General features: G+C 48.7%; 1 protein-coding gene across 1 annotated transcript in view; it reads right to left on the bottom strand.

Moving 5' to 3' along the window:
• Positions 1-13,399, bottom strand: part of celsr2 (cadherin, EGF LAG seven-pass G-type receptor 2) — a 93,244-nt gene that overhangs the window by 5,975 nt on the left and 73,870 nt on the right. The window contains exons 19-29 of the mRNA XM_056273054.1: positions 12,400-12,583; positions 8,484-8,802; positions 6,415-6,582; positions 6,164-6,287; positions 5,818-6,018; positions 5,386-5,560; positions 3,607-3,719; positions 3,380-3,462; positions 2,110-2,236; positions 1,907-2,017; positions 390-520 (exon numbers count right to left, since the gene is read on the bottom strand). Of these exons, the coding sequence (XP_056129029.1) occupies positions 390-520; positions 1,907-2,017; positions 2,110-2,236; positions 3,380-3,462; positions 3,607-3,719; positions 5,386-5,560; positions 5,818-6,018; positions 6,164-6,287; positions 6,415-6,582; positions 8,484-8,802; positions 12,400-12,583 (1,736 nt within the window). The remainder of the gene's footprint in view (positions 1-389; positions 521-1,906; positions 2,018-2,109; positions 2,237-3,379; positions 3,463-3,606; positions 3,720-5,385; positions 5,561-5,817; positions 6,019-6,163; positions 6,288-6,414; positions 6,583-8,483; positions 8,803-12,399; positions 12,584-13,399) is intronic.

Consider the following 13,399-nt stretch of genomic DNA (forward strand, 5'->3'; position numbering starts at 1 on the left):
CCCCCCCCCCCCACACACACACACATTCAAACCTAGGGACAATTTAGTACAGCCGATTCACCTGACCTACATGTCTTTGGACTGTGGGAGGAAACCCACGCAGACACGGGGAGAACATGCAAACTCCACACAGAGGACGAACCGGGACAACCCCCAAGGTTGGAATACCCCGGGGCTCGAACCCAGGACCTTCTTGCTGTGAGGCGACCGCGCTAACTACTGCGCCAGCGTGCCACCCATCTTTTCCAGAAATTGTGAAATCGTAAGGGAGTGTGCTGTTCACACTTCTGTACAGGAATATCCTACAATGCAGAAGAACAAAATGAAGGGACCCTGCAGTTCTCAGCATTCTTCAGCGGTTCACTTGACCCCCGCTTGCTTTGTCATACCTGAGGACAAATGGGACATAGCTCTGCTGGCTCTTGCCACTCTGCGTGGTGCCATTCAGCGACACGCTGGAGTCTCCGAACGGGAGGTGGTACAGCCGCCCGTCCATGTAGCTGGTGTTGCATTTGTAGACCTGGAAAAGCAAGAAGCGAAGAGAGGATGGAGGACAGGTATGACTGAGAAAAATAAAGAGTACCACGGCAGAATTTACACAGGCTGTTCTTCTGGTCATCCACAGGTGAGTGGCTGTGTGGAAACGTACAAGTCTCTTGCTTAACGCCAGAGAAAAGAGAGCCAAGACCGTATTCTGAAATGTTGTCAGATGATGCTTGTTTGACCTGACTCATTAGCCAAATTCATGAAATGGGTACATCATTTAATTCATTGTGCACGATGACAATGCTCAGGGTGATTTTTTTGGGAATGAGTTTCATGGGTCTCAACTATTGATGTTACTATGAAAAAACAATTTCAACTTGAGCTCAAACAAGCTTTTAATGAACCCAGAGAGTCGGTTATTACAAAATCTTTCAGCGGAATTGGGTTAATTGGCAGTAAATGATTTCCTCCCAGGCGCTTAATAAAGGAAACTAAACTTGATGAGTGGAATGTCTTGATGCCTGCTCAATAAGCCAGGTAAGGAAATCCAAGAAAGTTGAATCAGTTCATTCATTGTAATTCTAGTTAATGGCCACAGCAATTTGCATATTGCTTCCCTTTCCGGTGTGGGAAGATGGCGGCGCGAATTCACATTTGCAGCGGCCTCAGCGCTGGATCGGCTGGGAGAGCTTGATCTGCTGTGTCCTGTGGGCCCAGGGACCACGGACCTGCCCGGAGCTGCGCCCAAGGAGGTAACGCCAAGGGCGGTCTGACAGGACACGGAAGCGGGGCAGGCTAAGCTAACTGCTAGCCCATGCAGACCAGCAGTTTGACAGTCATCCTGGTGTTCGCTCTTTTGGACAGTGAATTTTTTTTGGATATAGTTAGATATATGTGTTCTTGTAGTTTGGATGTGTTTCTGTCTTTGTGTTGCACTGCTGTGGGCTGGGGGCAATTATATTTCGTTTCATTTCATGTGCGCAGGTGCATAGAATGAAATGGCAAATAAATGTTCCTGATTGCTGATATGAAAGTGATCATTGGTTTCGGTCGTGATGCCACAGTATTGTTTGTAAGGGTGCGGACACCTGCAGTCAGCTGAGACCGAACAGGTCACTTAGATGAGTGATGAAACGTTTCTCTCAAACTTTGTGTACAGATGAACTGATCCAACTTTCTGAGGATTGGGGTCTTTCTAAGGAGCGGGGTCTTTCTCAGGAGCAGGAGTCTTCTCTGAACGGATTTCAGATTTGCGAGCGGTAAATATTCACAAAGCTTGACTGAAACGGTCACGGTCACCCAAATGCAGAAGTACCCCATAGGTGGGACTGGTACTCATGCAGTATTATTGCTTCAGGTAAGTTCCCACTACGTGACCAAAGCTGAGGCATTACTGAAGACGGACACTCGGGGGACTCACAGAGGCCTTGGACTTGATCATATGGTCGGGACGCTTGCGACTGCAGCAGTATTTCATGGCGTTTCTCGCCTCCTTGTTGAAGACGATGCGGAAGAAGAAAATGAAGGGACCCTGGGGTGGACGACAAAAGGGTGAGTAGAAAAACAAAAACAAATCCGAGAACATTTTTTGAACAGCATTTCAGAGGGAACAGCGGTGCTCACTTGTACGCAGTTGAAGCCGGCGAACAGGTAGTGGAAGATGATCATGTCGCTGTTGACGGAGAGGAGGGCCAGCAGGCACGTGACTGTGACCAGTAAGAGGACGACCCCGGCTGTCCTCAGGCCAGAGCTGCAAACATGGACGGATCACATGCAGGGAGAGAGGGAGGCATGAAGGAGAATGGAGCATTGAACATCGCTTTGACTCGGGGTACGTAAGCCCAACCCACAGATATGTGACCTTCTGGTGCTGCGCACATGAAAGCCACGAGGACTCACCAGACGTCCGGTGAAATACGACTCGTCTGGCCCATAAAACACTGCGGCCACTGCCCAACCCTTACAAACAAGAAGCTGGTGTGTTGTATTTACACACAGTTATCGATAATTTGGACAAAACTTCGCCCGACTACTGGTCCTCTGAAAAGAGTATGTGACAATACACCTTAGCTTTGAACCCCCCCCCCTTTTCTGCCCAATTGTACCCGGCCAATTCCCCAACTCTTCCAAGCCGACCCGGTCACTGCTCCACCCCCTCTGCCTATCCGGAGAGGGCTGCAGACTACAACATGCCTCCTCGGATACATGTGGAGTCGCCAGCTGCTTCTTTTCCCCTGATAGTGAGGAGTTTCACCAGGGGGACAGGTATAACATAGGCCATGTTATAGGTTTATAACCCCCTTGAAAGAGCTCATTAATATTCGTCTGTCTGTGCTATGATTTGCTGAGTACGAATACTGTCGTCATACAGAAGAGACGGAGGAGATAGCTAACATTAGCCGACGGTATCAGAAGGGAAGGCAGCATGGGTTAAGGTTAGGGTTAGGGTTAGAGACGGAGGGTCTCTCCGTCTCTTCTGTGTGACGACAGTATTCACACTCAACCAATCACAGCACTGACTGACGAATATTAATGAGATCTTTCAAGGGGTTATAAACCCATAACACAGCCTATGTTATAGCTCCAGGAGGACGTAGAGTGTGGGAGGATCACGCTACCCCCCCCCCCCCGAACAGACACCCCAACCGACCAGAAGGAGCGCTAGTGCAGTGACCAGGACACATACCCACATCCAGCTCCCCGCCCGCAGACACGGCCAGCTGTGTCTGTAGGGACGCCCAACCAACACGGGGGGGGTTCGAACCAGCAATCCCCGTGTTGGTAGGCGGAACAGACCGCCACGCCACCCGGACGCCAAACGTAAATATGTTCGACCGTGCAATGGCTTGTGGACTGCCTGGTGGTTTTGTTGGGACATTGAGAGGACACTCACACCGGCGGCTCCTTCTTCTCAAAGCTGTGGTGTCTCAGAGAGCACGAGACTCTGGAGGCCAGCACGTACAGGAAGACGTTCATCTGCAAACACACAGCCGCAGTGCATCATGAACTCACACACGGTGATACACCACATACACAAACGGTTTCTGATTCCCTGGTGCCTGCAGCACCCCCCACCCCACCCCCCACCATGCAGATAAGAAGTCACATCCAGGGACTTACCGACACAACCATGGCAATGGGCCCAGCGAAACTCCAGATGAGAGTGTCGTACATGGACAGCCAGCAGAAGTCCGGGTTCCCATAGCCCTCTGGGTCCAGTCCAACAGCCAGGCCTGGGGACCGAGCCAGACAGATTAAGACAACAGCTCCGAACCATCCGTCAGGAAGTGGCAACCCAGCTCTCAGTCTCACACACACACACACACATACACACACACACACATCACTCTGCCTTTGTACTGACTGATGTGTGTGTGTGTGTGTATGTGTGTGTGGGCATGTCTCTGTATACACTTCTGTATTGTGTGTGTGTGTGTGTGTGCGTGTGTGTGTGTGCGTGCGTGCATGTCTCTGTATACACTTCTGTATTGTGCGTGTGTGTGTGTGTGTGTGTGGGCATGTCTCTGTATACACTTCTGTATTGTGTGTGTGTGTGCGCGTGCGCCTACATTCCAGCAGAGGGCGCTTGTTTTCCTTTGCTGGTGTAAAAGAAGGCCGGCTGCTGACTTCAGCAGGAGAACGTGCTGCTGTAGCAGAGCTCCATCTCTCAGATGGTGTGAAACAGGACTGAGTTGTGTATCAAGTGTTACAGGACTGAGTTGTGTATCAAGTGTTACATCTCTCAGATGGTGTGAAACAGGACTGAGTTGTGTATCAAGTGTTACATCTCTCAGATGGTGTGAAACAGGACTGAGTTGTGTATCAAGTGTTACATGTCTCAGATGGTGTGAAACAGGACTGAGTTGTGTATCAAGTGTTACATGTCTCAGATGGTGTGAAACAGGACTGAGTTGTGTATCAAGTGTTACATCGCTCAGATGGTGTGAAACAGGGCTGAGTTGTGTATCAAGTGTTAAGTCTCTCAGATGGTGTGAAACAGGACTGAGTTGTGTATCAACTGTTAAGTCTCTCAGATGGTATAACAGAGGACTGAGTTGTGTATCAAGTGCCAAGCCTTAATGTCTGCTTCTGTTGGCAGTGTGTGTCTGTATATCAAGCAGACAGGATGCTTTGCAGTCAGATTCCTCTATTTCTCAAGCTATGTTAAACACTGAGGCTGAGCTATTAGTGGTTATGATGAAACCACAAGTAGAACAAGGTTCCTGCTGAGCCATCCACCCATCCATCCATCCATCCATCCATCCATTATTTGAACTGCTTATCCTGCTCTCAAGGTCAGGAGGATGCTGGAGCCTATCCCAGCAGTCATTGGGCAGCAGGCGGGGAGACATCCTGGACAGGCTGCCAGACCATCACACAGGGCCCACACACACACACACACACACACACACACACACACACACACACACACACACACACACACACACACACACACACACACACACACACACACACACACATTCACACCTAGGAGCAGTTTGGTACGGCCAATTCACCTGACCTACATGTCTTTGGACTGTGGGAGGAAACCGGAGCCCGGGGAGGAAACCCACGCAGACACGGGGAGAACATACAAACTCCACACAGAGGACGACCTGGGACGACCCCCAAGGTTGGACTACCCCGGGCTCGAACCCAGAACCTTCTTGCTGTGAGGCGACTGCACTCACCACTGCTCCACCGTGCCGCCCCTACTGAACCATATGACCTTTAATTTTGGGGTTAGGTGTTGAAGGCCATGGGCTCCATCCTGCCAGGTCGGCAGATGGAAAGGGAGGGAGGGAGGTCGTGACCTCCCAGGGGGTTTCTCAGCACACACTATCTTATCTTATTATGCAATGCATTGTTTTACTGTGTCACTCGTGCGAGGTTTCACACCTGTGATGAAGGCCGGCACTCCCCAGCCGACAAGATAGTAGAATCGCATCGGTCCGTAGTTGATGTCTCGCACTTCACTGAGCATGCGGTACACATGCAGCCCTTCCAGGAAGAGCCAAGAGAATGTGCACAGGTAGAAGAAGTGCAGCAGGATGGCAATGACTGTGCACAAAAACTGCAGAAAGGAGGGAGGGGGGGGTTGAGGAGGGTGATGATTAAAGCATTGTTAGAAATGCTGTGTCATCGCAAATATGATGAGAACAATCTTAAACTACATCTGTTTTATCCTCTGATCATGCAGCTCTGCTAAGACTCTTCCTCGTCCAGATATAGATGAGAGAGGCGGCAGGAGATGGGATACGCTGCGGTGAAAGCGGTTGCGCTGTTTAAAGATAAGACGTTTGGAGAGGAACAGGAGAACTTTGTGATTACCGGGTTGTCAGCCTGGTTGATGCCGAGGATGAAGATGAGCTCGGAGAGGAAGAGGGCGGTGGCTCCATTGTTGATTATGCTGGTCTTGTTGCACTGCATGGCTCTCAGGCAGAGGAGGAAGAGCGTGGTGAGGAAGAGGAAGCCCAAGGTCACACCCACTGTACTCCACGTCACAAGCTTGATGGGCAGAATCTCCCCATTCTGACCGGTGATAACAAAGGATTGGGGGCGGGGGGGCAGGGGGGGTTAGAGTTAGTGTAGAACTTGGACACTGTCATATGACGAGTTTTTGCAAAGGTTTCGAGTTCATGTGCTCCCCTCGCTGGGTGGACAGCGTTGCCCTCACCTCCCTCCTGGAGACGTCCATAAGCACAGCGAAGCTGGTCATGTGGTAACACTGGCAGTTGATGTGGGTGCTGTTCCTGAACACCACCTCACAACCCTTGGCTGACCAGCCTCCGCTCCCCGCCCTGGAGAGAAAACAAAGAGGAGAAGAAGAGCCGTGTGAAAACGCAGTTTGAGCTGATGGTTCGGCTTAAGTCTGAATTGGATTGTTTGTTTGTGTGTGTGTGTGTGTGTGTGTGTGTGTGCTCTCACAGTATGGTGTGATTCCAGAAAACACAGATGGGTTTGGATCGCTCCTCTGTGATGACCAGGCGGAACTGCACAGTGATGGGCTTGTCCAGCGTGTGCAGCAGCAGCTCGTCGTTGTCATGCACTGTGATGCTAACGACTGGCGTGTTGATGACCGGGCGCTTGGGCACCCTTGATGCAAGTCACGTGACAAAGAGATGTATGAAGTCAGTGAACAATGTGAGCAGTGATTTAACTGGCAACTGGGTTTTAACAAAGAAATCAAAGGCACTGGTTAAACAGTAATTCATTCATATCCCATATGCTTCACCCTGTGCAGGCTCGGTTGGGGGTCTGGTTCATAACGGTGCAGGAGGATATTCTGGACGGTGTTATTCCATTGCAGAACACACACAGACACTTTTATAGCTATGGGCAGTGAAGTCACATATTCACGTTAAATCCAGATTGATTCAGAGGAAACCCATGCAAACAAAATGCAAACTCCACACAAGGATAGACTCTCTGACCCTGCTGATCATTCAGCCAATTAGCGGCCTGATTCTAAGGATTGAAAGAAGAGAAAAATCATACATTGAGACTATGTTGTGCAGCGATTAGTGAGAGCTCTGTCCGTGTTCTCGGCACAAAGTCAAACACGTTTTCGGTGGGCGTCGGACTCCGCCAAGTCGTCCCTTGTCTCCGATTCTGTTTGTGATATTCATGGACAGGATCTTGAGGTGCAGCCAAGGTGAGGAGTGCGTCCATTTTGGGAACCTCAGAATTGCATCTCTGCTCTTTGCAGATAATGTGGTTTTGTTGGCTCCATCAGAACGTGACCTCCAGTGATGGCCAGAATGAGAGTCAGCACCTCCAAGTCTGAGGCCAGGGTTCTCTACCAGAAAATGGTGGATTACTCCCTCCGGGTTGGGGATGAGTCGTTGCCTCAAGTGAAGGAGTTCAAGTATCTTGGGGTCTTGTTCACGAGTGAGGATAGGATGGAGCGGGAGATTGACATGTGGATTGGTGCAGCATCAGCAGTAATGTGGATGCTGTACCAGACCGTTGTGGTGAAGAGGGAGCTGAGCCGGAAGGCAAAGCTCTCAATTTACTAGTCAATCTTCTCTTCCAACACTCACCTGTTGTTATGAGCTTTGGGTAGTGATCGAAAGGGTGAGATCGTGGATACAAGTGTCTGAAATGAGTTTCCGCCATAAGGTGTCTGGGCTCAGTCTTAGAGATAGGGTGAGGAGCTCAGACATCCGGAGGGAGCTCGGAGTAGAGCCGCTGCTGCTTCGCATCGAAAGGAGCCAGTTGAGGTGGTTCGGGCATCTGATTAGGATGCCTCCTGGGCACCTTCCTCTGGAGGTTTTCTAGGCACGTCCAACTGGAAGGAGACCCCAGGGTAGACCCAGAACTCGCTGGGGGGACTACATGTCCAATCTGGCCTGGGAACGTCTTGGGATCCCCCAGGGATCCCAAGATGGAGGGCGTTGCTGGGGAGAGGGACATCTAGAGGGCCCTACTTAGCTTGCTGCCACCATGACCCGACCCCAGAGAAGCGGCTGATGATGAGATGAGATGATGAGACTATGTGCATAATGATTAAGTTTTAGGAACTGCTGTCTTGTAGCCAAAGGGTCAAGGAATACCTCCCAGTCCTTCAATGTTTGCATGATGCACAAGTATGGGTTTTCTCAGTGTTCTCTGGGTTCCTCCTACAGTTCAAACATCATATTAGGTCAACTGGACAGTCTATATTGCCCATAGGTGAGAATGCGTCAATATGTGTGTTGGTCCCCCTGAAGTCTTCTGGGGGACCCCTAGGACCCTATTGAGTTTGATTCAAAATATCTTTCAGCCAATGGGGCCGATGGGGCTCTGGATTTAATGTGGTTAATATGAATTATTTCGCAAATTATATGTACATTATTACACAGCTGAGCAGACATTCCTTGTGGGCTTGAGTGGCCCAATAATTATTCTGCGGTTGCCTTTTTATGGTCTCACTTCATCTTTGCTTCTCTCTACTCTGTCAGTTTCCAAGCTGTGCTCGGTGCTCTGGCGTCACAGCTACGTATTATCTGATTTACCGGAGACTTCTCTTGTCAGGGTCGTAACTCTCAGGTAACAGTGAGGCCAAACTGTGGAAGATGATCACACTGGCGATGGCCTCCTGTTGGCTCTCGTCAGGGTGGCGCCTCTTCCTGGTAGCCGAGTAGTTCCTCGGGGAGGATTCTGGGAAGACATCCAGGTGCCTGTGGCCTTTGGTCTCCACAGGCGGGTCAAAGACAGAATCGGGGAGGGTGACTGCCGTCTCCAAGTCTGCAGGACGAGGGCCTCTCATGGACTGGTAACGGGGCAGCCTTGCTCCAGCAAAATTCGTCTTTTTCAGACGGTCCACAGAGATAACTATGAGAAGCACACAGAGGAGAGGTCACAAAGCAGTGCAGGAGGACCACCAGTCACTCTTAAAGGGAAAAAAAAATCACAATTTTCAACATTATCTCCATATTTTGTGCCCAATTTTGGCAGTGTTTCAGAGATAGCTGCTACTGGAGGGTTATCCCTACAACACACACACACATACACTACCGTTCAAAAGTTTGGGATCACCCAAACAATTTTGTGTTTTCCATGAAAAGTCACACTTATTCACCACCATATGTTGTGAAATGAATAGAAAATAGAGTCAAGACATTGACAAGGTTAGAAATAATGATTTGTATTTGAAATAAGATTTTTTTTACATCAAACTTTGCTTTCATCAAAGAATCCTCCATTTGCAGCAATTACAGCATTGCAGACCTTTGGCATTCTAGCTGTTAATTTGTTGAGGTAATCTGGAGAAATTGCACCCCACGCTTCCAGAAGCAGCTCCCACAAGTTGGATTGGTTGGATGGGCACTTCTTTGAGCAGATTGAGTTTCTGGAGCATCACATTTGTGGGGTCAATTAAACGCTCAAAATGGCCAGAAAAAGAGAACTTTCATCTGAAACTCGACAGTCTATTCTTGTTCTTAGAAATGAAGGCTATTCCATGCGAGAAATTGCTAAGAAATTGAAGATTTCCTACACCGGTGTGTACTACTCCCTTCAGAGGACAGCACAAACAGGCTCTAACCAGAGTAGAAAAAGAAGTGGGAGGCCGCGTTGCACAACTGAGCAAGAAGATAAGTACATTAGAGTCTCTAGTTTGAGAAACAGACGCCTCACAGGTCCCCAACTGGCATCTTCATTAAATAGTACCCGCAAAACACCAGTGTCAACATCTACAGTGAAGAGGCGGCTGCGGGATTCTGGGCTTCAGGGCAGAGTGGCAAAGAAAAAGCCATATCTGAGACTGACCAATAAAAGAAAAAGATTAAGATGGGCAAAAGAACACAGACATTGGACAGAGGAAGACTGGAAAAAAGTGTTGTGGACGGATGAATCCAAGTTTGAGGTGTTTGGATCACAAAGAAGAACGTTTGTGAGACGCAGAACAAATGAAAAGATGCTGGAAGAATGCCTGACGCCATCTGTTAAGCATGGTGGAGGTAATGTGATGGTCTGGGGTTGCTTTGGTGCTGGTAAGGTGGGAGATTTGTACAGGGTAAAAGGGATTCTGAATAAGGAAGGCTATCACTCCATTTTGCAACGCCATGCCATACCCAGTGGACAGCGCTTGATTGGAGCCAATTTCATCCTACAACAGGACAATGACCCTAAACACACCTCCAAATTGTGCAAGAACTATTTAGAGCAGAAGCAGGCAGCTGGTATTCTATCGGTAATGGAGTGGCCAGCGCAGTCACCAGATCTGAACCCCATTGAGCTGTTGTGGGAGCAGCTTGACCGTATGGTACGCAAGAAGTGCCCATCCAACCAATCCAACTTGTGGGAGCTGCTTCTGGAAGCGTGGGGTGCAATTTCTCCAGATTACCTCAACAAATTAACAGCTAGAATGCCAAAGGTCTGCAATGCTGTAATTGCTGCAAATGGAGGATTCTTTGACGAAAGCAAAGTTTGATGTAAAAAAAATCTTATTTCAAATACAAATCATTATTTCTAACCTTGTCAATGTCTTGACTCTATTTTCTATTCATTTCACAACATATGGTGGTGAATAAGTGTGACTTTTCATGGAAAACACAAAATTGTTTGGGTGATCCCAAACTTTTGAACGGTAGTGTATATAATCTAGTGAGTCAAGTAAATTCTTTATGAGACAGTTTAAGTCTGTTTCATGCCATAAGTAATCATCAGCTCTCAATATATATATATATATATATATATATATATATATATATATATATATATATATATATATATATATATATATATATATATATATAGATAGATAGATAGATAGATAGATAGATAGATAGATATAGATATATAGATATATACGTATATATAGATAGATATATAGATATCGATAGATAGCTAAAATGAGAGAGAGAGACAACAAGAGAGAGCACGAGACAGAGAGAGAGAGAGAGAGAACACGAGACAGACAGACAGACAGAGACAGACAGACAGAGAACGCGAGAGACAGATAGAGACAGAGAGAGACAGAGAGAGCGCGAGAGAGAGCACGAGACAGACAGACAGACAGACAGAGCGCGAGACAGACAGCGAGAGTGAGAGAGACAGAGAGAGTGAGAGAGACAGAGAGACAGACAGACAGAGCAAGAGAGAGACAGAGAGAGATCGAGAGAGAGTGAGAGAGACAGAGAGACAGACAGACAGAGCAAGAGAGAGACAGAGAGAGATCGAGAGAGAGACAGAAAGAGCCAGAGAGAAAGAGACAGACAGACAGACAGACAGACAGACAGACACAGAGAGAGAGAGAGAGAGAGAGAGAGAGAGAGAGAGAGAGAGAGAGAGAGAGAGAGAGAGAGAGAGAGAGAGAGAGAGAGAGAGAGAGAGAGAGAGAGAGAGCTCCTGCTGTGCCCTTGTTGGATGACCGAAAAAAACGGGGAGGGAAAAACTGTTTGGCAGCTTTCAGAATGTTCCTCTGAAGGGACCCTCTCTGCATCAGGTCATATGTATAGACACCCTACTGCACCAGTATGACCAGTAAGACCAGTATGACCAGTAAGACCAGTATAATCATTACGCTGATAGCCTTACAAATAGACTGCATGAGGCTACAAAGGAAATCATCTAATTAAACAGACTGATATTGATTAACTTTATAGCTAATTATATCCAGGATGTCTTTTATGAAAGCATGGGCCTTGATATAAACTTTCCTAACTTAAAGCTGAAATTAAAACCATGACATAAACATCGCAGGACAACAGTAATCTGGAAACCAGATGCTGCATGATGGCTCCTTCACCCGTGCTGCTGCAGATCCCCCATCATTTGTCCAAACTCTACAACCCCGAAACGTGCTATGTATTCCTCGCCTCTTCTCCAACAGGCTGAGGACAACAACAACAAGACTGTTGAAAATCTCGACTGTATCCCTTTAAATCAGGGGCAAGCGATCCAGGGCGGAAGTTGGCAAGAGCTCGCTTTATTTTGAAAACGTCCTGCAAAAGAACCCGCCCCCTCACTTCTGCCCAAGAGTCTCGCGCACTCGCAAACTGACGGACAGCAAGCAGGGGGCCACTGCAAAGAGTTGTCCTAATTGGCCGATAAGGAGCAGGAACGGACTAAATGTTCTGTCTGGTTTAATATCTAGGGCAGCATCAGAGACTGGACTTCTCTTCTCGGTGCATCTACTTACTCGATATCTGTCAGGACGTAGAAAGAGTTTGACCAAATATTATAAAAAGTGTTCTTAATTAAAACTGCCCTGGTAATAGTAAGGAAGCGCCCCCATGAAATACCCTTAAACAAAACAAAACAAAACATGCTCTGTGACAGACAAATTTCATCTTTGGGAATCAAAAAGGTACCCCTGAAAACATACAAAAAGAGAACATAATAAATTAACACATTGCTGTCTATGGATTCTAGTGCCTCGCCTTATGTGCCGCGGTACCTGCTGGTGACGCCCTGGAAAAAGCTCACCTATATGCGGGGTCACGATGGTGAAGGGGCTGAGGTAGGTCTTCCTCATGTTCTGGGCCAGGGTGTTGGCATATTCCTCGTAGTGGCGCAGCAGGGCGGCCGAGCCTCCCTCCACGCGCTGGATCAGCTCCCAGTGTGGCCGCGTGTCGGGGGACAGGATGGCGCTGCCCACGTGCACCAGGTTCTGTCAGAGAACAGCAAGAATTCAGCCGTGACAGGACTTGACAGCGGGAGGATGCGTGAAGTGTTGTGCGTTTCCTTCTTCCTCATCACCATGCTACAGACACCACGTGTTAGTGGATTATATCCAGTTCTAGTGTTTGCTTCTGGTGAAGCAGTCTTTTGTTTTAATACCAGTCTTTGTAGGTGTGATGAGGTATTCTCAGTTTGTTGTCTAGATGTGAGGTGGTGTGGGAAGATGGCGGCGCAAATTCACGTTTGTGGCGGCCTCACCCAGTACCGTCCATGTAGAGTCTTCGTCCACATCTGTGTCGAAGTTTGTCTTCATTTGATGGCTGGGAGAGTTGGCGCTGGATCGGCTGGGAGAGCTTGGTCTGTTGCGCCCTGTGGGCCCAGGGACCACGGCCCTGCCTGGAGCTGTGCCCACAAAGAGGTAACACCGAGAGTGTTCTGACAGGACGTGGAAGCGGGGCAGGCTAAGCTAACTGCCTGCCCATCCAGACCGGTAGCTCCGATAACACCGAGGGTGGTCTGGCGGCGGCCTCGCCTGTGTTTTTAGTGTGGAGTGCGGGGAGGTGTGTCGAAGGTGTCTGGCTGGGAGAGCTGGCGTTGGATCGGCTGGGAAACCTTGGTCTGCTGCGTCCTGTGGGCCCAAGGACCACGACCCTGACCGGAGCTGTGCCCGAAGAGGAAACACCGAGGGCGATCTGACAGGACGCGGAAGCAGGGCAGGCTAAGCTAACTGCTAGCCCATGCAGACCGGCAGTTCCGACAGTCATCCTGGCTGGCGTTCGTTCTCCTGGACAGCGATTTTGTTTGT

Source organism: Lampris incognitus, chromosome 2 (assembly GCF_029633865.1).
Source record: "Lampris incognitus isolate fLamInc1 chromosome 2, fLamInc1.hap2, whole genome shotgun sequence".
NCBI classification, from domain to species: Eukaryota; Metazoa; Chordata; class Actinopteri; order Lampriformes; family Lampridae; genus Lampris; species Lampris incognitus.